The sequence below is a fragment of the Lynx canadensis genome, chromosome X (assembly GCF_007474595.2).
Source record: "Lynx canadensis isolate LIC74 chromosome X, mLynCan4.pri.v2, whole genome shotgun sequence".
Lineage (NCBI taxonomy): Eukaryota > Metazoa > Chordata > Mammalia > Carnivora > Felidae > Lynx > Lynx canadensis.
In genome coordinates this window covers 107,808,936-107,836,313 of record NC_044321.2, presented here as the reverse complement: position 1 = coordinate 107,836,313, position 27,378 = coordinate 107,808,936, and the positions used below count along the sequence as shown (strand labels likewise).

At 43.2% G+C, this 27,378-nt stretch overlaps 1 protein-coding gene across 1 annotated transcript in view; it reads left to right on the top strand.

The window, feature by feature from the left end:
- GPC3 (glypican 3) overlaps positions 1–27,378 on the top strand; it is a 430,661-nt gene that overhangs the window by 278,572 nt on the left and 124,711 nt on the right. Inside the window, exons 4-5 of the mRNA XM_030306119.2 lie at positions 4,619–4,752; positions 17,140–17,265. Coding sequence (XP_030161979.1) covers positions 4,619–4,752; positions 17,140–17,265 — 260 coding nt within the window. The remainder of the gene's footprint in view (positions 1–4,618; positions 4,753–17,139; positions 17,266–27,378) is intronic.

The following is a 27,378-nucleotide window of genomic DNA, read 5'->3' as shown; positions in this document are numbered from 1 at the left end:
TTGTAGACAGTTGTTGCAGAACTCACTGCTGAGAACAGAGAATGGATGTAGAAAGTATTACTGAGGCACTAGGCTGGGTAAGGTGTTATGTTACAAATGTGAGGTACTGGTATTGTTGAGAAATTTACAATGTAGACTTTCTCTGCTGAGCCACTCAGAGGGAAAGATCAAGCATGAGTTTTTTTGTCACCCGAGAGTTTCCAGAACCAACAGCAAATGGGGCCTGAGCATCAGTACATTTAGATTTTAACCAATGGGTTATCTGCATTTCTTGACATGTCAGTTATGGGGAGCCTGTGTGAATTGCATCAAACCAAATGCTTTATGTGGTTTCAAAATCTTTGGTGACATATTGTACTTGAAAAGTCATTTTCACCTATTCAAAGGAATTCAGAATCAAATATGGCACTTGCTTCACATATCATATCTTTTTTTTTTTTTTTTTTTTTTGCATGAGGCCATAGTTACAGGTGGAGTGAAGCTGTGGACTAGGTCAAAACAAAGTCTTGTTGTGGATGACAGGTAGAAGTGGGGTTGTAGGCCAGTTCCCCCTCCCCCTTTTTTTTAAACGTTTTATTTATTTTTGAGAGAGAGAGAGAGAGTGCGAGCAGGAGAGAAGGGCAGAGAGAGAGGGAGACACAGAATCCGAAGCAGGCTCCGGGCCGTGAGCTGTTAGCACAGAGCCCGATACGGGGCTCAAACCCACGAACAGTGAGATCGTGACCTGAGCCGAAGTCAGACCCTTAACCAGCTGAGCCACCCAGGCGCCCCGTGTTCTCTTGATGCCTAGTCTACTGGGCTTTTCACTATACCTTGCTGGGCCCTAGTGGTGTATTCTCCTCATGCATCTACAAAGCCAGTGCTTCTGGACCCTGGTTAGAAAAGAATGAGTGCTAAGCTTAGTAGGATGACCTTCTGGCCTAGATATGGTCAGAGGCCTGGTCTTCTTATGTTTCAAGTCTTGTAACACTTCAGAGCGCTCTTGCTTTCCCTGCCACAGGTTCTGGCACGTGAATAAAGGCACCATTAGGAATCACAGTTCATGGAAAACGAAAGGGTTTTCTATCCCAGGTCTATTGATAGAGACACTCCCCTCTCCAATAAATTCCCTCCGACTAACGAAACTTCAAGATAGCAGCATCTTTGACCAGGGACATTAGTCAGTGAAAGGAAATTGGATTGCGCTGTTTATTTAAGAGCCTAAAAGTCCTGGGCAGGATCCTGAGTTCTAAAATGCCACTTGGGAGGCTGGTGCTTCTTCAGCAAGTGCGGCTGTAGAGTAAGACCCAGGTCTCCTAGCATAGCCTGATGTTGCCCAAGGGGGAGGCTGAAAGGACCTCTTTAATGTGAATACTTCCTCTCTTTGTAAATTAAGGTTTCTTTTTGCATCCCCTTCACAAAATGAGCTCGTTATCCTCACCTACAATTCACACGGTGTGGAGGTGAAAGATGTGCAGAGAAGAGCCCAAAGGGGGGGTGGTCTACATTTGACAAATGCTTTGTATATGAGAAGAATTTGTGTCATGGTAGATTTGTGGAAGAAAATACAGCCTGTCTGATAAGATGTGGCAGATTTCAGATGGGGGGTGGGGGGGGGGCATTGGCAGGACATCATTGTTTGCCCCTGACCCCACACGGAGCCTTGGGAAGCCCTCCTGATAATGCCACATTGGGTGGCTTGGGAAGGAAGGTCACACTGGCTACATTCTCATTTGTTCTTAACCTTCCTACTTTTGCCTCAGCTGCACCCCTTTCCAGTAGGGTGGGAGGGGGGTTAGAAACTTGAAAGTCTTGCTGTGGCCCAATTAGCATTCACTGATACAAAGGGCAGACTTTCAATGGGGAAGCAGGTTTCACAGCTGTGGTTTGTGAGTAGACGAGCTACCATGGAAGATGTGTGAAAGATTTTGATTTCAGCGCTGGATTTGGAGCAGGTGTCAGTCAAAAGAACGTGTCCCGTGCTCCTGAATGTGCTAAGAATACTTTGATCCTGGTGAAATAGATTCTCACACTGATGTGTGTTCGCGGAGTAATAAATAGATATTTAGGGAGCGAAAATCAAGGTTTTGTTCTACGAATGTTCACCAGTAATGTGACAAAGTAAACATGTATATCTCTCTGAACATAGTTTTAGGGTGCACAGTCTGGCCTCAGTTATTTGTGTCTGCTTTACAAGCTTTGGAAGCAATTGAGACTGAACTGCCCAGTCCAGCCAGGCAGCCCCCTAGCCTAAAGCAGCCTACCAGACTGCTACCAATTAGGGCAAACTCAGAGAATACAGACTCTTCATATGAAGTTCATATCAGCCCAAGTCAAATAGCATTTCATAAACACATCTGCAAAATTCAGTATCATACATTGCACAGCCAAACGGAGTGTTTCGAAGTGTCTGCAACTTTTGTCTCTTTCCCGTTAAGATTGGATGATTGAAAATAGCTGGTCTGAATATCAGACTATAGGTGCTGTCCTTCATCAATGGAGGTGATGCTACTGCTGGCTTTAGATCTTGTTTCTTTTAAAAAAATTTTTTTTCTACATGTATTTATTTTTGAGAGACAGAGAGAGACAGCACAAGTGGGGGAGGGGCAGAGAGAGAGGGAGACACAATCTGAAGCAGGCTCCAGGCTCCGAGCTGTCAGCACAGAGCCTGATGTGGGGCTCGAACTCACGAACTGCCAGATCATGACCTGAGCCGAGGTCGGACGCTTAACCGACTGAGCCACCCAGGCACCCCTAGATTTTGTTTCTAATTCAAGAATTTATGTACGTATGGAAAACTTTCCAAAGCTATACGAACTAAATGCCATTTATGCTTTTATAAAGATATAGATAGCTTAGTAAATGCTGTCAGGGCCATCTTGAGAAATCCAGAAACGGATTACCACACACAGCCCATGGCCTATCAGTAGAATGGTGTGCCAGACCTGATAACTAGGACTTCCGTTCAATTTGTTTCAATTAATTTGCCTTTACTGAGAGCCTAACAGTGTGCAAAATTCAATCTGAATTCCGTGGAGGTACAGAAGTGACAAAGGTATAACCTCGGTCTTCACTAGGTGTTTCTAAAATATTTCGTAGAGTATACAATCTGTATATTCACCTTGGCTATGTTTGGCTCTGTTTTGGAGGACTGGGAATTCCTTTGAAAAAAAGAAAGTATAGAGGGGCACCTGGGTGGCTCAGTCGGTTAAGTGTCCTGATCTTCGGTTCAGGTCATGATCTCGTGCCTTGTGAGTTTGAGCCCCACGTCAGGCTCTGTGCTGACAGTTCAGAGCCCGGAGCCTGCTTCGGATTCTGTGTCTCCTCCTCTCTCCCTGCCCCTCCCCCACTCAGGCTCTGTCTCTCTCTCTCAAAAGTAAATAAACGTTACAAAATTTTTTTTTAATATAGAGAGGGGTGCCTGGGTGGCTCAGTCAGTTAAGCGGCCAACTGGCTCGGGTCATGATCTCATGGTTCATGAGTTCTAGCCCCATATCGGGCTCTGCACTGATAGTACAGAATCTGCTTAGGATTCTGTCTCTGTCTCTGTTCTTCCTTCCCTCATGCTCTCTTTCTCTCTGAAAATAAATAAACTTAAAAAAATGGAGAGTGGAAGAACTAGAAAGCAAGATCATCTTCTAGGTGACATTGTATAAGCTTTGAAGTCACACAATGAATGAATCCACTACCTGTTTGCTGCAGGCAAGTAACTTAACCTTCCTGAACCTCACTTTCTTTACCTGTAAAATGAGGGTGATAACTTTTAGCTTAGTGCCTGGAGTAAGGGAGACATGTTAATGCATACTTCTTTAATACAGAAGTTCATTTAGGCATTTGTCTGAAAATGAAAAAAAAATAGAAATCTATAAACAATCGAACCACATCATTCAGAACGAAGCTTTAGAAGGAGGCATCCAATAAATACTTTGGAATGAACAAATGAATGGATAGAGAAAGGAAGGCAGGGAAAAAAGAGGGAAGAAAGGAGGAGAGAAGGTGGACTTTCTTGAGCACCTGTGTTCTTTAGTACTCTCAGTCCTGGGCTTGGTCAGCGATAAGTGATTCGTAGCTGACGACACTGGCTATGGATAGTTGCCTTGCCTTCTTCCTTCCCTTGGGTGTTTTTAGGAAAGTCACATGAACAACTACATTGACATTTTTCTGAATATTCCACCTTGGGTCTTGTAACAAAATGCTCCCAAGAGTTGGAACACTCTGCATGGAGCTGTGTTGTAACACCCTCTCATCTCCCACACCAGTTTCTCCTAAGCTTTGCAATTCCCATCTGTGAACCTTCTTCATACGAATAAATACCGAGTGCCATTGACAGGTGTCAGTAGCGCAAGTCCTGTGTAGAGGGTCCTCTCAAATGTGTACTTCACTATAGAGGAAAAGCGTTTTTCATCTTAGGAAATCTTTGAATAGGCTCTGCTCAGAGCCCCACTACCACACGCTTCGGCCTCCTTTTGCACAGATGGGCTCTTTGCCTTAAAAGCATAACACCTTTTTTGACTCTAGTAATAGCTTCGTTCTGCTCTTTAAAAAGAAATTGGGGAAGAAATTGAAGTGCATTTCAGAATTTGTTTCTACTATCATATCTGTGAAAGTATCATATAATTATATTGCATTTCTTTTTCAGATTGGCAAGTTATGTGCCCATTCTCAACAGCGCCAATATAGATCTGCTTATTATCCTGAAGATCTGTTTATTGACAAGAAGGTATTAAAAGTTGCTCATGTAGAACATGAAGAAACCTTATCCAGCCGAAGAAGGTGAGAGGGATTTTTTTCCTCTATTTCAGCATACAATTAGCAATTGTGCTTTAAGGTCAAAAACCTTTGGAGTGAAGCTTCTTAAATACACATTATTTAGTTCTTCTGAGTAGAGCATTTGATTAATTAAATTCTACCATTTGTCGATGTTAAAGAGAAAAGATACTGTATTATATGTAAGCCATATTTAAATGTAAAGTTACCATATGTAAATATCCAGTACAGCAACACAGGTGGAATGGGCCTCTCTATTCAAGGTATTTATTGACTAAACAAAACATTTTCTGCTTTTGATCTGGTCTCACAACTTTATGGCTTCATTTATGACTTTCCTGGTATTAACGGTGAGTCCAGGTCAAGTTGACCAGAGAGAAACTGACAAGACACACTCATGTGTATACACATACTGTGCATTCTATATACATTCTTTTAAGTATATAAAATTAAGGATTCACGGGGCACCTGGGTGGCTCAGTCGGTTGAGTGTCCAACTCTTGATTTCGGCTCAGGTCACGATCTCATGGTCATTGGGATCAAGCCTCCCATCAGGCTCCACACTGTCAGCGCTTGAGATTCTCTCTCTCTCTCTCTCTCTCTCTCTGCCCCTTCCTCCTCTGCTCTCTCTCACGTTCTCTCTCTCTCAAAAATAAATAAATAAACCGTAAAAAAAATACAGGGATGCCTGGGCAGCTCAGTTGGTTGAGCTTCTGACTTTGGCTTAGGTCATGATCTTGTGGTTGGTGAGGTTGAGCCTCGCATCGGGCTCTGTGCTGACCGGATGGAGCCTGTTTCAGATCCTCTATTCCCCTCTCTCTCAGCCACTCCCCAGCTCCCTCTCTCTTTCTCTCTCAAAAATAAATAAGCATTAAAACGTGTTTTAATTAAAAAATAAATAAAATGAAGGATTCTGTTTCTATTTCTTAAGACAGCAGTCAAGGGACTAACTTCTCTTCATTCCTTCATTCATAAATTCTCTTCGTTCTCTTCATTCCTCCTCCTTTACCGAGATTCCCTCCTTCCATGTTCTAACTTCATGGTTACAAATTAGGAGTAGACACCGGATGGGACTCCTAACCCAAATCTGGGAGAACTGCCTTCCAGAAAGGACTGCACGTGTCGCCCACGCTGCCACTGACTCAAGAATAGCTAGCTATGAGTTCTGCTTCCTGATGACTTTGAGGGAATTGGGAGACACTGAAAAATTAAGAGATGGAAATCAAGAGATGAAATAAGCAACAGCTTAGATGTGAGCTAGATTATTCCATTCATATCCATTTACTACAGGAGTTTGGGAAGTAATAATTCTTCGTCTTATATGATCCAGTTTGGAATGTGACAAGAGAGAGTCCCCCCACCAGGAGCATTTCAGAAATCCCATTTGCTTCTCTTTTGTTGACTTCCAACCTAATACATTTCTAGTTTCCCACTTCCAACCTAATACATTTCTAGTTTCCCTGTAGCAGCAGTTTGAAATGGTGATTCAGGGACCCAGGAAGTCCCAGAGATGCTTCCAGGGAGTCTGTGAGGTTCTCCTTTTGCTAATTCCATATCCATGTGAAGCGGGGTTTTGTTCATATACTTCAACCAAAACAGTGCACTGCCACAGACTGAATGTGGGAGCCACTGGGAGAATTTAGCTGTCTCCTGTGAAGCCAGGCTAAAGATATTTTGTAAAAATGCAAAAATGGTATCACTTTCTCACCATATTTTTTCATAAGTGCTATTTACGTTAACATGTAATGGCTCATTGTTGGTTTATAATAAATAAATAAATAAAATCTTCCCGAGTTTTAATTTCTAGGCAATAAATGCCAAATATATATTATACAAACAAATAGCTATATAGAGCAACAAACATTTATGAACCTCACAGTTTCTGTCAGGAATTTGGGAACAGCTTTGCTGGGTGGTTCTCAGTCTCTAAAGAAATCTCGGTCAGTTTCTGGGGCTGCAGTCATATGAAGTGTTGACTAGGCTGGTTTTTGAAAGGAGGCCTCATTTCCTCACCACGTGGACCTCGCGAGTGTCCCCATGACACGGCTGCTGGCTTCCCCAGAATACGCGATCCGTGGAAGAGAGCAAGCAGAAAGCTGTGATGTCTTTTCTGACCTAGTCTGCGAAGTGACATGTCGTCTATTCTGACATCAATTTGTTAGAAGTGAGTTACCAATTCTAGTGCACTCTCAAGGGGAAGGAAATTAAATTCCACCTCTTGAAGGAAGGAGTATCAAAGAATTTGCGGACATATTTAAAAACCACCACAGGGGTCCTGGCCCCAAAATATTTGCCAGCCATTTCCCTATACCATAGGGTTTCTTTGGGAGGTTTTTGTCTTTCTGGGAAGACAACATTTGGTCATTTCTCCAGACCTTCTGTAACCCTGACTTGACTTTGTCCGTTGTTCTCCATTGCTTTCACTCTCTGCCCAAACCACCTGAGAAATTAACCTCAGTCTTTGATCTTTAACTGGGGGAAGCCCCTTGCATGTTGGCCTGAAGTGAAAAAAATTATATCCTATTGTATATATATTTAGATGCTTCTTTTTTTTTTTTAACGTTTATTTATTTTTGAGACAGAGAGAGACAGAGCATGAATGGGGGAGGGTCAGAGAGAGAGGGAGACACAGAATCGGAAGCAGGCTCCAGGCTCTGAGCCATCAGCCCAGAGCCCGACGCAGGGCTCGAACTCACAGACCGCGAGATCGTGACCTGAGCTGAAGTCGGACGCTTAACCGACTGAGCCACCCAGGCACCCCTAAATGCTTCTTTATTTTGAGAGAGAGAGAGAGAGCACAAGTGGGAGAGGGGCAGAGAGAGAGGGAGACAGAGCGAATCCCAAGCAGGCTCCACACTGTCAGCGCAGAGCCCAATGCGAGGCTCAAACTCACGAACTGTGGGATCATGACCTGAGCCAAAATCAAGAGTCAGACGCTTAACCGATTGAGCCACTCAGGCGCCCTAAAAATAAAATCTTTTAAAAAAGAAATAAAATAAATAAGTGGAATTTTTAAATTATAAATTATATCTATATATTATAAATGTAATATAATGTAATATGTTTATATTTGTATAATAGTATACGACAATATGTACTTTATCTATATTGCTTCATTTGAGCAGAAATTTAGGAAATGCCTATTATGTGTCAGAATGTGTGCTGGGCATCGAAAATCAAGACACAATCTCAACTCTCCAAAGCAGTCTAATGTGGAAACAGACTTAAATGCAAATAATTCCAAACAAGTTTTATAAACGCAAAAGAATCTTCGGAGTCTATCCCTAGACGCAACCTATAGGAGCAAAGAGCCTCTGCCCAGGGAGTCAGGAGCGGGCCTTCACGGAGAGGGTGGTGTATGAATTTGTAACAGAATCACACGCAGAACTTGTTCAAACTAAATACACCGACCTGGCCCCATTTTGAGACTATCCTGTCAACCTAGACACGTTTATGAGTAAGTGGGAGGTCTTACTTTGTCAAGGCCCCTCTGCCACAGCCTCTGTCTTGGGCTCTGTGGGACCCATTCCCTATTGCCTTACCAGAGAGGGCTCTACGGTACTGATTCCTCCAGGGAAAAATGAAAGTGATGAATGGGCTCTTGGCCAGGCACCCAGATTGGGCACTTTGTTTAGATTGTTGCTAACCCCAAAGGAAAGAAAAGATGGTAAAAATACTACAAAGCCTGTAGGCTTGAGTAAGTGGTGGTCAGGCAGGACTCCTTTGGGTGCTGGGAACATGAACCTGTCCTATGATGCTTCTCCGAGTTGGAGCCGTTCTTCTTGAATTCCCTGGCAGAATAAGAAAGCAAAACAAGAGGAGAATGTCTGATTTCATTTATCTCCCTCCATTAGGCACTGTAGACCCTCTCAGGGAGAGGGGAGAGTTGGGGATTAGAAGATCTCTTGCTCAATGCCCTGGCCCCTGCGATCTGATGTTATTAGGAGGGTTTGTTTTGGAAGAGTGTTAGTACCTCTGTAAATTTCTCAGTATGTTCTGCACAGCATTTCACACTGTCCAAAAAAATATATGTGCCTCTAGCACCCCTGACACCCATTGTAGCATTCAGTCCGTGGAGGTTGCAAGCAAGCTTTCTGAATCTGATTATGAGTTGAAAAGCCCTTTGCCTTATTAAAATAACAACACACAAAGAGATGCAGGATTCCTTTGGTAGCATTCAGAAGTCATCTGTTTGTTTTGTCTGCCCCCAACTGGGTAGTTTGCAACACACAACTAATCTTAGAAATGGCACGGTTCAATTTAAAGGCGACGTGATACTCAACTGGTGGCCTGCGGATGGGATTCAGTGTTCCGTTAAGGTGGAAATATTGAAAATATCTGTCATCACATTTAAAACAGGATAGGACAAGAGGCACAAGTAGCAATCAGCAAAGAAGAAATGTGATTTCCGTAGTCCTTTCCAGCTCTAGGTCTTCAACGCTTCTCAGACGTCAGCCTTTGCCCACTTGAATGTCTCTTTCGTTACTTCCCATATGATGTTTGCTTTGTCATTCGCGTGGCCCGATAAAGTTTGGTCGAATGCGTGAGCCACATCTGCCCTTTTTCCAAGCCCCAAATCTCTAGTGAAACAGTCCATCCTGCCCCTGTATACCAAGCTGCTGGCCCAACTGCCACCGTGTGAGAAAGTCACACGGTCCCTCCACCCTTGTGAAATTACATCTGTGTCTCCCACCCTTCCCCTTCCTGCACGGCCCCTCCTCCTCTCCCCCTCTGACTTGGTCTAAAGGGGCAATGGATTAGGTGACACTAGTAAATGACCTAGAAAGAAAAGAACAAAAGCTGATCTCAGCTCCCTGGTCCAAAATCAATGCTTACTCCCACTCTCTCTCCGACTGCTGCTCTGGTTTGGCTAGGCAGTTTTGTAAGCTCAGTGGTGCCTTCCACCCTCTGAACAAAACAACAAAGTATGTCCTGAGTGAATCAACGAGTTTCAGCTCTGGTACAAGTCATTCTGCCCTAAATAGGGCCCTGCTTCTTTCAGCATTTGTCAACACCATCTATAGGCTAAGCATTGTGTACGGATTAGACTCTGATGAATAGGAGGAGCTTCTAGCCTAGTTAGGGGGAGACACACAAATCATTTCCATACACTGCGGGCTAATGTCATAGCAGAGCTGTGTCCAAAAGTATGGCAGCACCGCAGCTGGGGGAATTAGCGGCTCTCCTGTAAAAGTCGAGAAAGGCTTCTTGGAGAAGGTAACTTTTGAGCCGGGCCTTGGCGGAAGCTTAGAAATTCAGCAGATGGGGGAGGGAAAAGAGGGCCTTCCAGGCAAAGGGAACAGCCTGAGAAAAAAGTACGGGCTAATCTTTGGAATGGTAGAAAGTTACAGTTGGGGTTCAGACTGTGAAAGGTTCTCTGCCGCAGAATTAAACACGATCCTGCATCACTCCAATTATCATTATTTTAGTTTATGTGCTTTTCTGGGTTTTCAGCTGCTTTTCAAAAAAGAAAATAATGAGCTCCTATTACTTTATATTAAGAAAACAAGAACCTTAATGATAAAGGAGGAAAGTTCAGGATCTGCAGTCAGGGATGAAAGGCTGTTTTTACTTGTAGTGGTTTCCAATTAGTGCTGCTTTGATGCCCGCCCAAGCAAATCACTACAAGAAAGCCCAGGGAATCCCCTCCCCCAGACTGCAGAAGGGGACGCTCGTCTTGAGGACAGTGGGAGCCCTCCAGGGAAGATCACGTGCACCCGGCCCGCAATATTTCAAAATGGCTCGTGCATGCAAAGGGGCCCTGCCCTTTCGTTCCACATTTAACACCCTGAATGGAAAGCTCTATGAAGAAACTCTTTTTTTTTTTTGCCCCCGAGCAGGCTGCTGTAAACAAGTGTTGGGTTTGACCTAAGTGAGCCCTAGGCTTTACTCTTTCCATGTCAAGTGGTATGTTTGGCCTGCACGTATTAGAATAAAGTAGAATTGGAATTGAAGAACATTTCCTTCAATCAAATTGCTTTTCCCATCCTGGGCAACTAATTGTCCATATTTTTTTTTTTTTTTTTTTTTTAGAGACAATTCAGTTGAGCTGACTGCCTTCGTTCATGGGTGGAGGTTCTTTTGTTATCTGTCATGGGCTCCTAGCACAAAGAAAAATCTGGACTGAGTCATACGTGGCTAATTAATATGTCACCTAATTTCGTTCCAGGTAGCTTTCTTTTCAAGAGAGAAATGGAGATCTTTACCTTGCCTCCTTTTAAAATTATAAGCAGAGGGATGAAGCCTTTTTAAAAGAAAAGATAAAAGTAAAACACCCTTAATTCCCATGCCAGATCGAGTTTAGGAATGAGTGACAAAGAGGAGGGGAAATGAGAGAGGCCCAGTAAACTCAGCAGGAGGTAAACTGCCCCTGTCACACTCTGCTGCTTTCAGGGCTGTGGTGTCAGAGGACATTATCACCTGTTGTCGCTCTCTTTTGAAAAGCTCATTAACTCTCCAACAGTTTAGAAAGTCTTTCTTCTGCAAAATCGTATGTGTGGATTTATTTTTAAAAATCCGTTTCTTTTAGAGCCCAAAGGTTTATTTCCCCACCGTGTGTAGAAGAAGGTTTTACACGAAGGAATGGCCCGCCCCGAGGTACCGCCACACTATGCTGGGGGACTCAAAGGTATTGGCCAGTTGGCTAGATGGACTGGAGCCCTGCTCTCTGCTCTCCCAAAGGGGGATACTGCCTCACCCCAGAAGCCCTGGGAATTACTTGAGAGCCTGCAATTGTTCCATTAGTCTCGGATTGTTTTTTTTTTTTTAATGTTTATGTATTTTTGAGACAGAGAGGAAGAGAGAGAGAGAGAAAGAGACAGAGCACGCGTGGGGGATGGGCAGAGAAAGAGGGAGACACAGAATCCGAAACGGGCTCCAGGCTCTGAGCTGCCAGCACAGAGTCCATCACGGGGCTCGAACCCACAAACTGTGAGATCATGACCTGAGCTGAAGTCGGACGCTTAACCGACTGAGCCACCCAGGTGCCCCTCTCAGATTGTTTTCTTTTTTTTTTTTTTTTAATTTTTTTTTTTTTTTTTTTTATTTTTGGGACAGAGAGAGACAGAGCATGAACGGGGGAGGGGCAGAGAGAGAGGGAGACACAGAATCGGAAACAGGCTCCAGGCTCCGAGCCATCAGCCCAGAGCCTGACGCGGGGCTCAAACTCACGGACCGCGAGATCGTGACCTGGCTGAAGTCGGACGCTTAACCGACTGCGCCACCCAGGCGCCCCTCTCAGATTGTTTTCTAATCAAATGTACCATGGATTCTAATGTGAATAGGACACACCAAGAACCAAAAAGAATTCTGCGAACAAGTCTATCAAGAGTAGGTTTTACGGTGGGGTGCGTGAGTGGTGCAGTCAGTTAAGCATCCAACTCTTGATCTCAGCTCAGGTCATGATCTCACCGTTCATGAGTTCGAGCCCCATGTCGTACTCTGCACTGGCAGCATGGAGCCTGCTTGGGATTCTGTCTTTCTCTCTCTCTCAGCCCCTCCCCTGCTCATGCTCTCTCCTTCTCTCTCAAAATAAATAATCTTAATTTTTTTTTAAAAAAAAAAGAACAGTTTTAGGAAAAAAAAAGCATGAAACTTTACTGGAGAGACAAGTCTAGAAGGAAATACATCCAAATATTAGTAGTGATTATCTGTGGCTGGTGAGACTACGAATAGGATTTTTTTTTCCTTTTATCTTTCTGTATTTTCTAAATTCTCCATAGTGAGCATATATGTCTTTTACAATGAGAAAGAAAACCAATAGACCTTATTTTTTTAATGTTTATTTATTTTCAGAGAGAGAGTGGGAGAGGGGCAAAGAGAGAGGACAGAGAGAATCCCAAGCAGGCTCCGCACTGTCAGCGCAGAGCCCGACACGGGGCTCGAACTCATGAACGGTGAGATCATGACCTGAGCTGAAACCAAGAGTTAGATGCAGGGGCGCCTGGGTGGCTCAGTCGGTTAAGCATCTGACTTCGACTCAGGTCATGATCTCACGGTTCGTGGGTTTGAGCCCTGCTTGGGCTCTGTGCTCACGGCTCAGAACCTGGAGCCTGCTTCGGATTCTGTGTCTCCTTCTCCTTCTCCCTCTCATTCTCTCTCTCTCTCTCTCTCTCTGCCCCTCCCCCCCCCAAGAATAAATAAAAATTAAAAAAAAAAAACGAGATGCTTAACCGACTGAGCCACCCAGGTGCCCCACCAACAGGCCTTATTTTTAAAAATGAAGGAAGAAATAGGTTTTAACCATTGTTTACAGCTCCTGCAAATTTCTTTTCTCCCTCCTCACTCATGCTCTTAGTTCATGCCCATGCACATCTGGCTCCTTCCATTGCCCCAGTGGGCATTGCTCCTCCTAGGAGACAAGCCTCTCTTCCTCTGAGATGTAGCTCACCTCTTCTCAACCCTTTTTGGGGGGTTATATCTCAATAAAGCTGGGATAACATACAGTTCATCCATTTAAAGTATATAATTCAGGGGCGCCTGGGTGGCTCAGTCGGTTGAGCGTCCGACTTCAGCTCGGGTCACGATCTCGAGGTCCGTGAGTTCGAGCCCCGCGTCAGGCTCTGGGCTGATGGCTCAGAGCCTGGAGCCTGCTTCCGATTCTGTGTCTCTCTCTCTCTCTCTGCCCCTCCCCCGTTCATGCTCTCTGTCTCAAAAATAAATAAATGTTAAAAAAATTATTAAAAAAATTAAAAAAAAAATAAAGTATATAATTCAACTGTTTTTAGTATAGTCACAGAGTTGTACAACCCTCACCACAATGCACAATCAACTTTAAAACATTTTCATCACCTCAAAAAGAAGTCCCATGCCCTTTAGCTGTCATTCTTCAACCCTCCTCATCTCCCCACACCAACCCTAAGAAGCAACCACTAATCTACCTTCTGTCTCTATAGATTTGCCTATGCTAGACATTTCATGTAAATGGCATCCCATAATACGCGGTCTTCCATGATTGGCTTATCGTGCTTATTAGCATAATGTTTTCAAGGTTCCCCCATGTTGCAGCATATATGAATACTTTATTCCTCTTGAAAGCCAAATAATACTCCATTGTATGGACTGTGTATTTGTTTATCCATTCATCAGTTGATGGACCTCTGTCTTGTTCTGCCTTTTGGCAGTCGCTAATAGTACTGCTGTAAGCATGCATATACGTGTACTCCTTTGAGCACTCATTTGTAGTTCTTTGGGGTATACGCCTAGGAGCGGAATTGCTGGGTCATATGGTAACTCCTGTACTTGACTTTGTGAGGAGCCACCAAACTGTTTTCCACAGCAGTGGCACCATTTTGCATTCCCACCCACGATATGAGGGTTCCAATTTCTCCACATCTTCACCAGCACTTGTGCTCCTTTTTATTTTATTTTATTTTATTGTCCTTTTTAATGTAGTCATCCTAGTGGGTGTGAAGTGATACCTCACTGTGGCTTTGATTTGCATTGCCTGAGGATTAATTGATGTTTAACTTGACTTCATCTTACCAGGCAAAGACCATTCAAACTGCTATCCCAGATTAGTCCAGGGGTTTACCCAGCCCAATAGCCAGTTGGTCGTTGAAGAAGAATCCCAGGAAAAATATTTGGGGAGAGAACATGGTTGTGCTTATTAATAATCACCTCAAAAGATGAAGGATTTATTCATCTTGTGCATATAAAATAAAATAGTTATCTGGAAGGCGAAAAATATCTTAATTACCTTGCATACTTTCTGGAATATAATATATATTTCATTAAATATTTATATTCTACAGGCTTATAGTAATGGTAATATTGACAGCAATTAATGTTATGGGGGGATTACTTTGTGCCAGGTCCTATGCTACACCCTTTACGTGCATTGTCCCAAGTAGTCATCATAGCAGCCTGTCATTAGCTTCATTTTACAATTAAGGAAACTAAGCCCCAGAGGAGTTTAGAATCTGCTTAACATCTCACTGCTAAGTAAGGGAGTAGCTGGCATTCGACACTCATGTGGGCCAGACTCCAAAATCAGTGCTCTTACCTACCACTCCTAACAGGTTTTACAGGATAGCTCTGAGAATACAACCAGCATTATAGCATGGTCACTAAATGAAACTGTGCTCTAAATTCAAAATAACTAAGTCACAAGCAAGTTTTGAAAACACAATCTCTTCCTAGGTCCATCCTGCATGTCCTGTGGCAGTAACGAGTACTCTATGACATGGGATGGCCTTTTATGTCCCCAAGTTTCCTTGCTCAAGTTTCAAAGAGATTCCCCTGAGTTCTAGAATTTGATGACCCAGACTGTGTTCACATTATTCACATTCTTTGCGGTTTTTGTAGACATTTATCTCGACCCCACCGAGTAATACCCTTCCATACGAAAGTGGGAGGTCTTATGTTTATGGCCGCCCCTTATCCCCTTGACATTTAGGCAGACCCTCTGTGAATCTTCTCCAACTTGCCAGTGACCTTTATGATCATCCAGGGAAACTGTAAGGGTTCAGGGGTGGGGAGAAGCTCAGAGCCTTTTTTTTTTTTTTTAAACTTCTAGGGAAGTTAAATTGGAAGGCTTTGCCATGAATTCAATTTTTCTTCCCATGTGCTATCTCAGAGAGAGTTTGGAGGTAGGAGGAGGCCTAAGGGAAACTCTTTCATTAAAGAGCAGGCCATCACCCGCCCCCCCCCCCAGACTAATGACCATATTCCATTTCCTCATGGAGTGGGGGGGAATTACTCAGCCTCAGCCTTTAGTCTTTCAGTTTCCACTCTTGGGAACTATATTATTACCTTGTAAAACAGAGCATCTCTCCTATTAGCGTTAATTGAACCCATCTTTTTCCTGTTAGAAACTATAATGTTGACTTTTATTTTCAGAGCCCTGTATTGAGCCTCTTCACTTTGGAAGGTGATGGAGCTCAGTGCCCAGAAGTAGGCTGCGAGGGGGTTTGAGCATAGCAGGAGGCAACTGTTGGGGTATCAGAAGTTTTACATATCCCAGTACCCTTTCTCGCACTGTTCTTTCCATCACCCTGGATTTACCGTGCCCCTAGCCTTTGTGAAGATGTGCTGAGTATTATAAGCATGCCCTCTCTTCCAAATCATCAGTTGAAATGAATCGTTTTATAGTAGCAAAGTGGAAAAATGCAAGAAAATAATTTCCACCAGTCTTCCTCTTTTGGCGAGATCAGAGAACAAGCCCCAGAAGGCATTTCTGGGCTCAGGACTCCCACCAGTGTCCAAATGAGATTCAGGCCTCTGGCTCCTCCAGAGGCCTATATATCAGGCCAGTCCATTCTTAGCCTGGAGACAGTATTGAATAATTACTCCACTGCCAGCAAATTCCCTGGCCAGAGTCTCCAAAAACTTAGTAGAGACTTAAGATAGCCTTGATTACGAAGAATGCTTTAACTTCCTTTCTACCAACAACACTGCTTTAGAAAAATAAGGAGTATTTTATTTTTGTTTGTTTACCATCGGACATCTATTGTATAGATATTTTAATATTTCTTTATAAACGTATCCACTTCTCTCCAGTCTGTAGCGCCTTATTTTGTGTGTCCCTGTACATCTGAAACAAAATAATAGGCCAGAAATTTTGCTGGGTAATATGAGTATGTGTATTGATACATATTTGCATATATAATGTGCTCACTCTCTCCTCCTCCTCCCTGTCTCTCTCTCTCTCTGTCTCTCTCTCTCTCTCTGTCTCTCTCTCTCTCTCTCTCTCACACACACACACACACACACACACACACACACACAATTTGTCTTATATGTAAAATAAAAGCCAAAGCAAATAAATAAAACATACTAGGATTCACTCCCTCCTATCTCCCCCCCACACCCATGGGCACCACAATATACACACAAAGAACAAAGAAACCTTCCTCCTCTAGCAGATGTGAGTTTCTCTGACTATATTGTCAGGAGAATTTCATAGCGCCTACAGTGCTCTGAGCACCCTGCAATTGTGATCTGCAACTGTTAGCGCGAGCCTGCATGGAAAGGGGCCATCTCTAGGGTAATAGCATTGTAAATTACAATCAATGCACTCAATTACACCCAGAAACCGAAAGATATGTAGTGCTCCAGTGTGCTTTGTAATCAGCACCTTTGAGAATGTAGGTAACAGCATTCTGAACAAACAATGGAAGCTGAACGTGCTAGAAAATGAACGTTGGAATTAAATCATCCTTCTGATAGGAGAGGCACCTTATATGGCAAACAACTTTTTTTTTCCCCTAATATCATTTTATTGATTTTTTTTTTAAACTAAATTGTGGCCTTGTAGCCTAGAATGTCTTTTAAAATCATTTATGGCTCTAATCAGCCTGGCAGAGCCTTTCTGTCATGCTGATAAGGAAATTAAACTTTTCTCATACTGGGTTTACTTGCCTCTTACGCACAGATGTTTTCTTTTTCTTTCAGGGAACTAATTCAGAAGTTGAAATCTTTCATCAGCTTCTATAGTGCTTTGCCTGGCTACGTCTGCAGCCACAGTCCTGTGGCTGAAAACGACACTCTTTGCTGGAATGGACAAGAACTCGTGGAGAGGTACTCTTTTTTGAATGTTAAAAATAGCAGAACTTGGGAAAGAATCATTATATGTTCATCTCAAGGCTAGTTACGTCTTCTCTCTGCCTTCATTAATTACGGAAGAAAACTTCGAGGAAAAACATACACGTGAGCATCTGTGACATGCCAGATGCTGTCTGTAACCTAGAGCCCTTACAGAATTTACAAACTTGGAAGCATGTAGAGAACTGTGCATTCAGGGACATTTTACAAGGTGTGCAGCATAAAACAACTTTGGCTTATTGCATCGCCTCATTATGTGGACCCTTATTTAAGGGGTTTGAGGAAATCACATACATACCAATAGCTATCATTTCGTGAGAGTTAACGGGCATACGAAGCGCCATGCTAAGTGCTTGTCTGTATTAACTCTTTTTATCCTTACACCAGTCCTCTGGAATAAATGCCATTATTTCCCCCATCTCATAGACGAAGATGGAGGAAAGAATAGGGAGGGAAAGAGGAGTGCCATTTCATCAAGCAGTTTTGCTGAAATGGTTGATCACCGAGTGTTAATAGAATCTGTGCTAACATCTGTCATCTATGAAGAATTTGCTCATCGCTGGAAAGGAAAGAATATTTATTCAGCAAATATTTACTGAGCACCTTCTAAGCGCCAGTCATGTTGAAGTGAACAAGCCAGGCAAAATTTCCTGTCCCGGCGAAGCTTTCGTTCTAGTGGGCTCGTGGCATTCCTAACCTCCCTTACACATTCGCATGGGTAAGGAACAGTTTGGGATTAAGGGACGAAATTAGGCGGGGGAGAATGCTCAGGAAACCATGTGGAGCTGACGAACATGCTTCCAAACCTGTCCCAAGTGGCAGCATCTTGTAAGGGGGAATACAGAAGATACTTGAACTCGGGTTCTGAATCTTTTACTAAAGAGTTGCTTAATCTAGGGCAAGTGACTTAATCTCTCTGAACCTTGGTTTCCCGGTCTAAAAAGTGAGGTGGTTGGATTAGAGCCCTTCTGCTCTGGTAGTCTGTGGGGTTTTTTTCTCATTCATTCATTCATACATTTATGTTTTGAGATCCTGTGGGTTGGGCGCCAAGTTAGTGCTAGGGATATGAGGGTGAAGACAGGCAAGTTACTTGCTTTGAGGAGCTTATAGTCTAGTGGGGACCAACATCAGGACAGGTCCTGATGCTAAATGGCTTATGAATTAGCCATGTAATGTAATGGACAGAGGAAGGCTTTGGAGCCAGATGAACTTGGGTTTGTGTCTCTGTCCCGCTACTCACCGCGTGGGGCCTTGGGTGAGTCACTTAGCCTAGACAGTCCCAAGGTCCTCCTCCATAAGGCAAGGGCATCTCGCAGGGCTGTTATAACTATTAGGTGAGGTCATGAATGTAAAGTCCCTAGCCGGCTGGCGCATACCAGAAGCCCAATCCAGGTTTCTTCTGTTCCTTCTCCCTTTCTCCCTTCCCCCTCCACCTCTCCTCTTCCCCCTCCACCTCTCCTCTTCCCAAGCACACGTCTGAAAACCCGCTTATTTCTCAACTAAGCCGTGTTACTGACCTGGGACAGTGAGAATGAGGTGCTAATGAGACTGAAGTTGCATGCCACCCTGGATGAGTCATTGAACTTGCAGGGAGACCGACTTGCCTCCAGCAAATGTGAATCAGGCCACAGGGACTGATGGCCCCACTGCATCCACTCCACTCTGGAGAAATCGTGCATATTTATCATCCTAAAAGCTCATCAGGTTCTAAGTAGAATCATGAAAATGTACTTAACTGCTATGACATATTTTTTTAAGGTGTCAGAGAAAAGCCATTGGTATTTGGCTTTATAAAAAGCAGATGCTTAAAAATAGGTATAAACAATATCATCTTTAAAAAAAAGAAAATGCCCACAGGTCAAATATGTGGTTCTTACATGAGCTTCATGAGAAACCATCCCAGTGACTTACCCACTGGTATGCTAATAGGGTAAAAATGAACAATTCCTGAATACTAATTTGTTTTAAGCAGCGTATCTTCTAACTATGGTCTGTTTTTTTTTATTTTTAAAATATTTATTTAAAAAAATTTTTTAATGTTTATTCATTTTGAGAGACAGGGTGCAAGTGGGGGTGGGGCAGAGAGAGAGGGAGACCCAGAATCTGAAGCAGGCTCCAGGCCCTGAGCTGTCAGCACAGAGCCTGACGTGGGGCTCGAACTCACAAACCGTGAGATCATGACCTGAGCCGAAGTCGGAGGCTTAACCACCTGAGCCACCCGGGCGCCCCAATATTTATTTATTTTTGAGAGAGAGAGAGAGAGAGAGAGAGAGAGAGCAAGAGCTGGAGAGGGGCAGAGAGAGGAGATGCAGAATCCGAAGCAGGCTCCAGGCTCTGCTCTGACAGCACAGAGCCCAGTGCAGGGCTTGATCTCACAAATGGTGAGATCGTGACCTAAACCAAAATCAAGTCAGATGCTTAACTGACTAAGCCACCCAGGCACCCCTAACCATGGTCTGTCCTTAAAGAAGAAATTTTAGTTGACAGTACATTTATTTGTTAATGTATTCATTTATTTACTCATTTAACAAATATTTGAGCACCTACTATATATCAGGTGCTAATACTGGTTTCTCTATTGTTGTGTTTGTTTAAGGCCAAACGTTGTAATCCTGATGGATGTATCTCCTATTGCTCTTTAAGAAAAACAAAATCAGATGATCCAGTTTTAGTTAATTCAAAAGAATTTCTTCCCAGGCCTGTGTTTTTTGAATCAGTGGTATTTTTTTTCCAAAGTTTCTTTTATTTATTTTGAGGGAGAGAGACAGAGCAAGCACGCATAAGCAGGTTAGGGGCAGAGAGAGAGGGAGAGAGGGAATCCCAAGCAGTCTCCACGCTTAGCACAGAGCCCAACGTGGGGCTCAGGGCCATGACCGTGAGCTCATGACCTGAGTTGAAATCAAGAGTCAGATGCAGATGCTCCACCAACGAAGCCACCCAGGTGCCCTGGTGGGATTTTAAAAAAATGTTTTTAAGTTCATTTATTCATTTTGAGAGAGAGTGAACATCAGCAGGGGAGGGGCGGAAAGAGAATCAGAAGCAGGTTCCGCACAGTGTCAGCATGGAGCCTCGTGGTGGGCTCGATCTTACGAACTGCAAGATCATGACCTGGGCTGAGATCAAGAGTCTGCCGCTTAACCGCTTGAACCACCCAGGTACCCCTGCGGTGAGATTTTTTTAAATTGAATTTTGCTCATATAAACTACTTCATGCACAGTATACTTTCATGAAGGATGTTTCCCGAGAATCAAGAAAGTCCTCTTCTCTCCAATGATGGAATCCAAAGCCTGCTAAATTTGAATGAGCCTAAAAATTAGTGAAATGAACTTTTGCACCATTAAAAGAACTCTGTTAACTGAAGTATTTTTTGTTTAATTTGCTAGCTTTAAATATCTCATGGTATCAAACAAAATAATAACATAAAACAAATAGTATCGAGAAAAGCTATTATTCCAAACCCCTTCTGAAAAGTCTGTTGTTTCAAAACAAATTTTATGGTTGATAGGTGGTATCTAGGGAGGGAGGGCAAGAAGGAAGGAAGGAAGGAAGGAAGGAAGGAAGGAAGGAAGGAAGGTCGAGAGGGAGGGAGGGAGGGAGGGAGAAAGGAAGTAAGGAAATGAAACATATCTGCAGATAGAAGGGTAATATAATCCAGGAAGTAACTCTTGGTTAGTAACCTCAGGTTATAATTAACCTATACTTAAATTACTGACCTAATGCGATGATTGGACTAGGGAATAGTGTCAAACTAGATTTAAAAAAAAAAAATTACTCAAGGATATACATTTAGTAGTACAGAGTTCTGTAGCCTGAGGACATGTGTGCCCTCCATTTGTACCATTTATAAAGATTAACTTCACACCGCACATCTCATCGATAGTAAAATGTCTTTCCAGAGCTTTTCTTTGAATTTCTCATTTCGTTTAGTCTTAAGTAACAGTTGCCACTTCATATGGCCAAATCAGTTGTAACCTTGTTATAGTTACAGGTTGGGTTTATATTCCTTTCAAAGTATTTTACTCTCAGTCAAGAAAATGTATGAAAATCAAGGATCCTGAAGGGAAATGAGACTTGTCAGTGGAGACACCTGATTAAAAGGAACATATTGATACTAAAGAAAATATGGATCAATATCTATGTCAGCTGGGTTGTCAGAGCTATTTATACCCTCCTTCTACACATGTACATATAGACCACTCAACTTTTAAAGAGTTCAAACCACTGTTTCTCTAAATATGGTCGTATTTCACATCCTTTCAATTGTTGGCTCTTATGAAACTAATCAATTAAAACATGAACGAAGAGAATGTTTCCACAGATCTAGTCTGACGGAGTACCACATAAAGCTGCTATTTGTCCTCGTAACCTCCCCACCACAACCCACCCCGCACCCCATCTTGGCTTGAGATAAACATTGGATTCTGGGATTTAGCAGAGAAATCTTGGAATTAGTGAACTTGGCTCATGTGAGGGTACGCGCTTTCGACCTGAGCTACCATGTATCGTATAGGCAGAGCTTTCGTACAATTGCCTCTGTCAAACTACGGAGAATTTCAGTTAGAGAATCCCTGGGACCAAGAGAAGCATAAAGGATCTCATGGGAGTGCGTTAACCCTGGGCTTAACAGGTAAACGTAGGCTTTGCCTGCATTGGTGCCGAAAATACCTGTATGAAGAGTAAGCAGTGTAGTAAATACATCCTCACACACCCTTTGAGAACTGTGAGGCTAAATATCTGGATCACGGACTAAAATTTTCATTCTTCTTCCGGATGGTTTGATACCCTCTGGAAGGTAAGCCCCACTGTACTGTTTAAATCAAGTTTGTCTTTAAATTAGTGTAACAGGAGCTACTTAAACTTACACGTGTTCAAAAACTGCTAGTTTGAAAAAAATGCGATGTTGTCTGTACATTTAGCATCTGATCATTCAGGTTCATGCAACAAAGACTGAGCACTTCTCATACACTGGGCCCTGTGGGGCATAGTGATAAGTAGAATCCAGTGCCTGCTCCTGCTGAGGAGTTTACAGCTTAACGAGAAGCAGTCCAGGGAGAGTTCCCCTCAGCGGTGTCAAAACAGAGGCTCTACCCCTCCTTATTGATTGCGTGTGTGTAATTGAGGTGAAATTCACATAACATAAAATTAACCTGTGTAAGGTATACAATTCAGTGGCATTTCGTACATCCGTGATGTTGTATAATCACCACCTCTGTCTAGTTTTAAGACCTTTGCATCGCTCCAAAGAGAGAGCTTGTCCTCATTAGCAGTCATTCTCCATTCCCCGCTTCCCCCAGCCCATGGCAACCAACCAACAGTCCGCTTTCTGTCTCTATGGATTTATCTATTCTGGATGTCCCATATAAATAGACTCATTTACTTAGCATAATGTTTTTAGGGTTCATCCACAATGAAGCATGTATCAGTACTTAATTCCTTTTTATGGCCAAATAATATTGCACTGTCTGGATATGGCACATTTTGTTTATCCACCGTCATCGGTTTTCCACCCATTTTCACGTGAACCCTGAGCTCTATCAGGCTTCTCTCACCACCTCTGGATTCCGCATGGCTCACCCTTAACCTTGAGGACAGGGCAGCCAAACCTTCAGGTCTCCCAGCGCCATCATCTTGGACCACCACCTAAATGCTAGCCTCTCCTTCACCTTTCCTCTTTACACCCCTTTGCAGTCATTCTCCCGAGTGTTTTTCTCTCAGCCGTATGTGTGTGGTCAAGTAGCTTCTCCTACCATCAGCACACCTCCCATAGGGTTTTATGCGTCCCTAGCGATTTTGAAGCTTATCAGTTCTGTATATGTAAGGACTTGTACTTTGTGGCATGACACCTTAGCCCCCTTTGTGATTCAGTCCTGGCTGGTCTTGCTCCTTGTCGTGTTGCTGGACTGGTTGGGCCTGGATCCAGGTCAGCTCCTGAATATTGCTGTTATCTTCTTGGCAGTTCCACATAGCCACTTCTGCACATAACAAATCAGTATCTATTTTGTGTTTGCTCAGGATGACTCTGGGACTTTCTCAGTGGAATACGTGAGGCACCTGGCATTAGAGAATATACTCCCTGAGATGTGCAGGGGCAGATTTCACTGACGGTGCCTCCTCTCCCTCCTCTGTGATCTTACCTCGCATTTCACCTGAGAAATTACACACACACACACACACACACACACACACACACACACACACACACCATGTGTGTAACGCACTCTTATTTCCACTGATCAGACAAGTCTTCCCATGTTCATAATGCCTCTTCAGAATTACTCTGCTTAATTGGAAAGGCCAAAGCAGGAATATACAAAGCAATTGTTTTAATTTTCAAGGATTTTTGTTCCTATCGCAAAACCTATTGCAGACAAGTAGGGTAAGGAGACTATTTCTCTCTCTCTCTTCTACTGGGTTGGATGGATAGACTGTGGCATATCAATCAGTGGGAGTGAGCATGAGATCATCCCTTAACACCCAATTCCTGACATATGGAATATAATTTTAAAAATGAGAGCAAAAAATATCTTCTTTTGGTCCCTATAATCTAGGAAAGGTGAGGGAGAATAGTTGATTGTTTTCATAAGCTACTTAATTTTTAAGTTTATTTTATTTTTTGAGAGAGAGAGCATGTGTGAGCAGGGGAGGGGCTGGGAGAGAGGGAGAGAGAAATCCCAAGCAGGCCCCACACTGTACGTGTAGAGCCCGACACAGGGCTCAATCCCATAAACCACAACATGATGACCTGAGCCGAAATCAAGAGTCAGACACCCGATTGACTGGGCCAACCAGACATTCCCATAATGCAGTTATTTTATTTTATTTTATTTTATTTTATTTTTATTATTTTATTTTATTTTATTTTATTTTATTTTATCTTATTTTATTCTTTTCTTTAAATTCAACTTAGTTACCATACACACTGTAATCTTGGCTACAGGAGTAGAACCCAGTGATCCTTACATATGACACCCAGTGCTCATCCCAACAAGTGCCCTCCTTAATGCCGTGACCCATTTAACCATCCCCCCACCCACCTCCCCTACAGAAACCCTCAGTTCTCTATATTTAAGAGTCTCTTATGGTTTGCCTCCCTCTCTGTTTTTATCTTATTTTTCCTTCCCTTCCCCTATGGTCATCTGTTGTGTTTCTCAAATTCCACGTATGAGTGAAATATGATATGTGTCTTTCTCTGACTTATTTTGCTTAGCATAATGCACTCCAGTTCCATCCACGTTGCAAATGGGAAGATTTCATTCTTTTTCATTGCCTAGTAGTAGTCCATTATATATAAATATATATACACACACAATAAACACACACACACACACACACACACACACACACACTCTGTGGCCTATGGGTCTTATCTTCACTTCTTTCCTTTACCATCAAACTGAAGATGGTGAAGTTCTATCTAGATACAGATACAGATATAGATATAGATATAGATCTCTATATATACCACATTTTTATCCGTTTGTCAATGGACATTTGGGCTGTTTTCATAGTTTGGCTATTGTTGATAGCGCAGCTATAAACATTGGGGTGCAGGGCACCTGGGTGGCTCAGTCGGTTGAGCGTCCGACTTCGGCTCAGGTCATGACCTCAAGGCTCGTGAGTTCGAGCCCCACATCGGGCTCTGTGCTGACAGCTCAGGGCCTGGAGCCTGCTTCAGATTCTGGGTCTCCCTCTCTCTCTCTGCCCCTCCCCCACTCATGCTGTCTCTGTTTCTCAAAAATAAATAAACATTAAAAAATTAGAAAAGAAACATTGGGGTGCATGTGCTCCTCCGAATCAGCATTTTTGTATCCTTTGGATAGATACCTAGTAGTGAAATTGCTTGGTTTTAGGGTAGTTCTATTTTTAACTTTTTGAAGAACCTCCATACTTTTTTCCAGAGTGACTACACCACTGTGCATTCCCACCAACAGATGTTGGCAAGGATGCAGAGAAAGGGAATGCTAATGCATTTATTTTAAGAACACTATGTAGGGGCGCCTGAGTGGCTCAGTCGGTTAAGCCTCTGATTCTCCGTTTCGGCTCAGGTCATGATGTGACAGTTCATGAGTTCGAGCCCTGCATCAGTCTCTGCACTGACAGTGTGAAGCCTGCTTGGGATTCTCTTCTCCCTCTCTCTCCCTCAGCCCCTGCTGAGACCCTGCTCATGCTCTCTCTGTCTCTCTCTCTCTCTCAAGATAAATAAATAAAAACATTTAAAAAACAAACCTCTGTTTTGAGGACTTTGGTGGAAAGGGACCAATTTCTAGCACTAACAAGTCTTTCATTTGGTGTACGTAACAAAATGGGAAGAACTTCACAATCTTCAGTTTGACGGTGAAGGAATTAGGTGAAGATAAGACCTACAGGCAACAGTGTATACATATTCAGACGCACATGTACGCATGCACAGCTCATTGCAGTCACATCCAAACAAGGTAGTGATATACACCAGTTGTTGTCTATAGCTCCCATGCTCTCATGCTAAAATAGGTTATTTGTTATTTGGGTTTTGCTTGTTTGTGTTTTAGGTTTAGGTGGTGGCTTTCCTCCTAATGGCTCAGGGCAGTGCATGTACAACTTTTTCTCTTCCTTAAAGATTTTATTTTTACATAATCTCTACACCCAGCATAGGGCTCAAACTCACAACCCCGAGATCAAGAGCCACACACTCCACTGACCGAGCCGGCCAGGCCCCCCAAAGATTTTTGTTTTTTTTTTAAAGTAATCTCTACACCCGCCATGGGGCCAAACTGACAACCCCAAGATCAAGAGTCACATGCTCCACTGACAGAGCCAGCCAGGAGCCCCCATACAACTTTAAATATGGCACAGCCAATGGAAGTACCAACGGGGAAGGAAATATACGAGACAGACTACAGAGCCAAAAGGAAGAGGGCACAGGAAGAAAAAAGTAAACAGTGGATCGTGGACATAATATTCAAAGGCATTGATTCATGTCCTAAAGTCATTTGATCGGAAGTTTGTTTAGGCATAGGGCAGACTAAAATCATGCCAAGGTCAAGGCCCGGTGGCTCTTCTTAGCGGCCCCTGTCGTGATGGTTTGGGGATTAGAAACTTTAGCATCGTCTTCTGCATCCCAGCTCTTTTCTTTCTGTGGCTAGTTCTTCCTTTGGCCCCTGCCCCACAGGAAGCTCTGCTTACTGGCAAGAGGAGAGAATGTTTGCCTAGCCCTACAGTTCTTGGTCCCCCGCAGACATTTTTGGATTTCATTTTTGCTTTAGTTTTCCTGGAAGTGGAAGCATACGCTCGGTTCTTTCTGATTTGGGGAACTGCTATGTTAGTTAGCCTGAGTGCATGCCCTAGAATGAAGGTACTGAAGCACCCTCCTGCTTGCTAGCATGGCGGTTCGCATCTCCTACCTCGCTTCAGGTAAGTCCAGATTATTCGTGGAGAGGCTTTGAAGGAAAACTGGGTCATGTAGAGGAGGACTTGATTTGGTAGAGCATGAAGTATTTATGGCAGCTGAAGACTTTTTAAAATCCCAGTAAGGTAAGACATCAGATAAGTTTGGAGTGTACCTCTGTGTAATAATCCCTCTGAGAGCTTAGATTGGCATATTTTTCATCATAGCTTTATCTCAAAAGTAGTGTTTAGTGACAGGTATTTTTCAGGACCTACTCTATGGCAATACGTGACACTTATCCCTTAAGATTATGGTGTCGCATATAGTCGCTCTGCCTTCAGAATTGAGAAAAACCCAGCTTATCCCACAGACTGACAGCTTAACATGGTGTACCACGTCTGGGATCCAGGATGGGCTGCACCTGACTACTCTCATGTCTGAAGTACCAGGACATATTTTCATGGCTCAGTATTGATGTCCGTAACCACCTGTTAAAGACCCACGGCTTATTACTATAAACAGATTGTGTCCTATTAGTACTTAGGCCAGCCCTTCCTGTGCTCAATTGGATCAGTTCATTATATAGAGAACGTTTGGGGCCCTTCAGGGCCAGTCTCAGGATACCCATATCCTCAACAAATAAATACCACCTCCCAATTGCCCTTCGAAATGTGATTCTGATGGTGGGCAAGGCCAGCCTCATCTTATGATCATGGCTCAGAGAA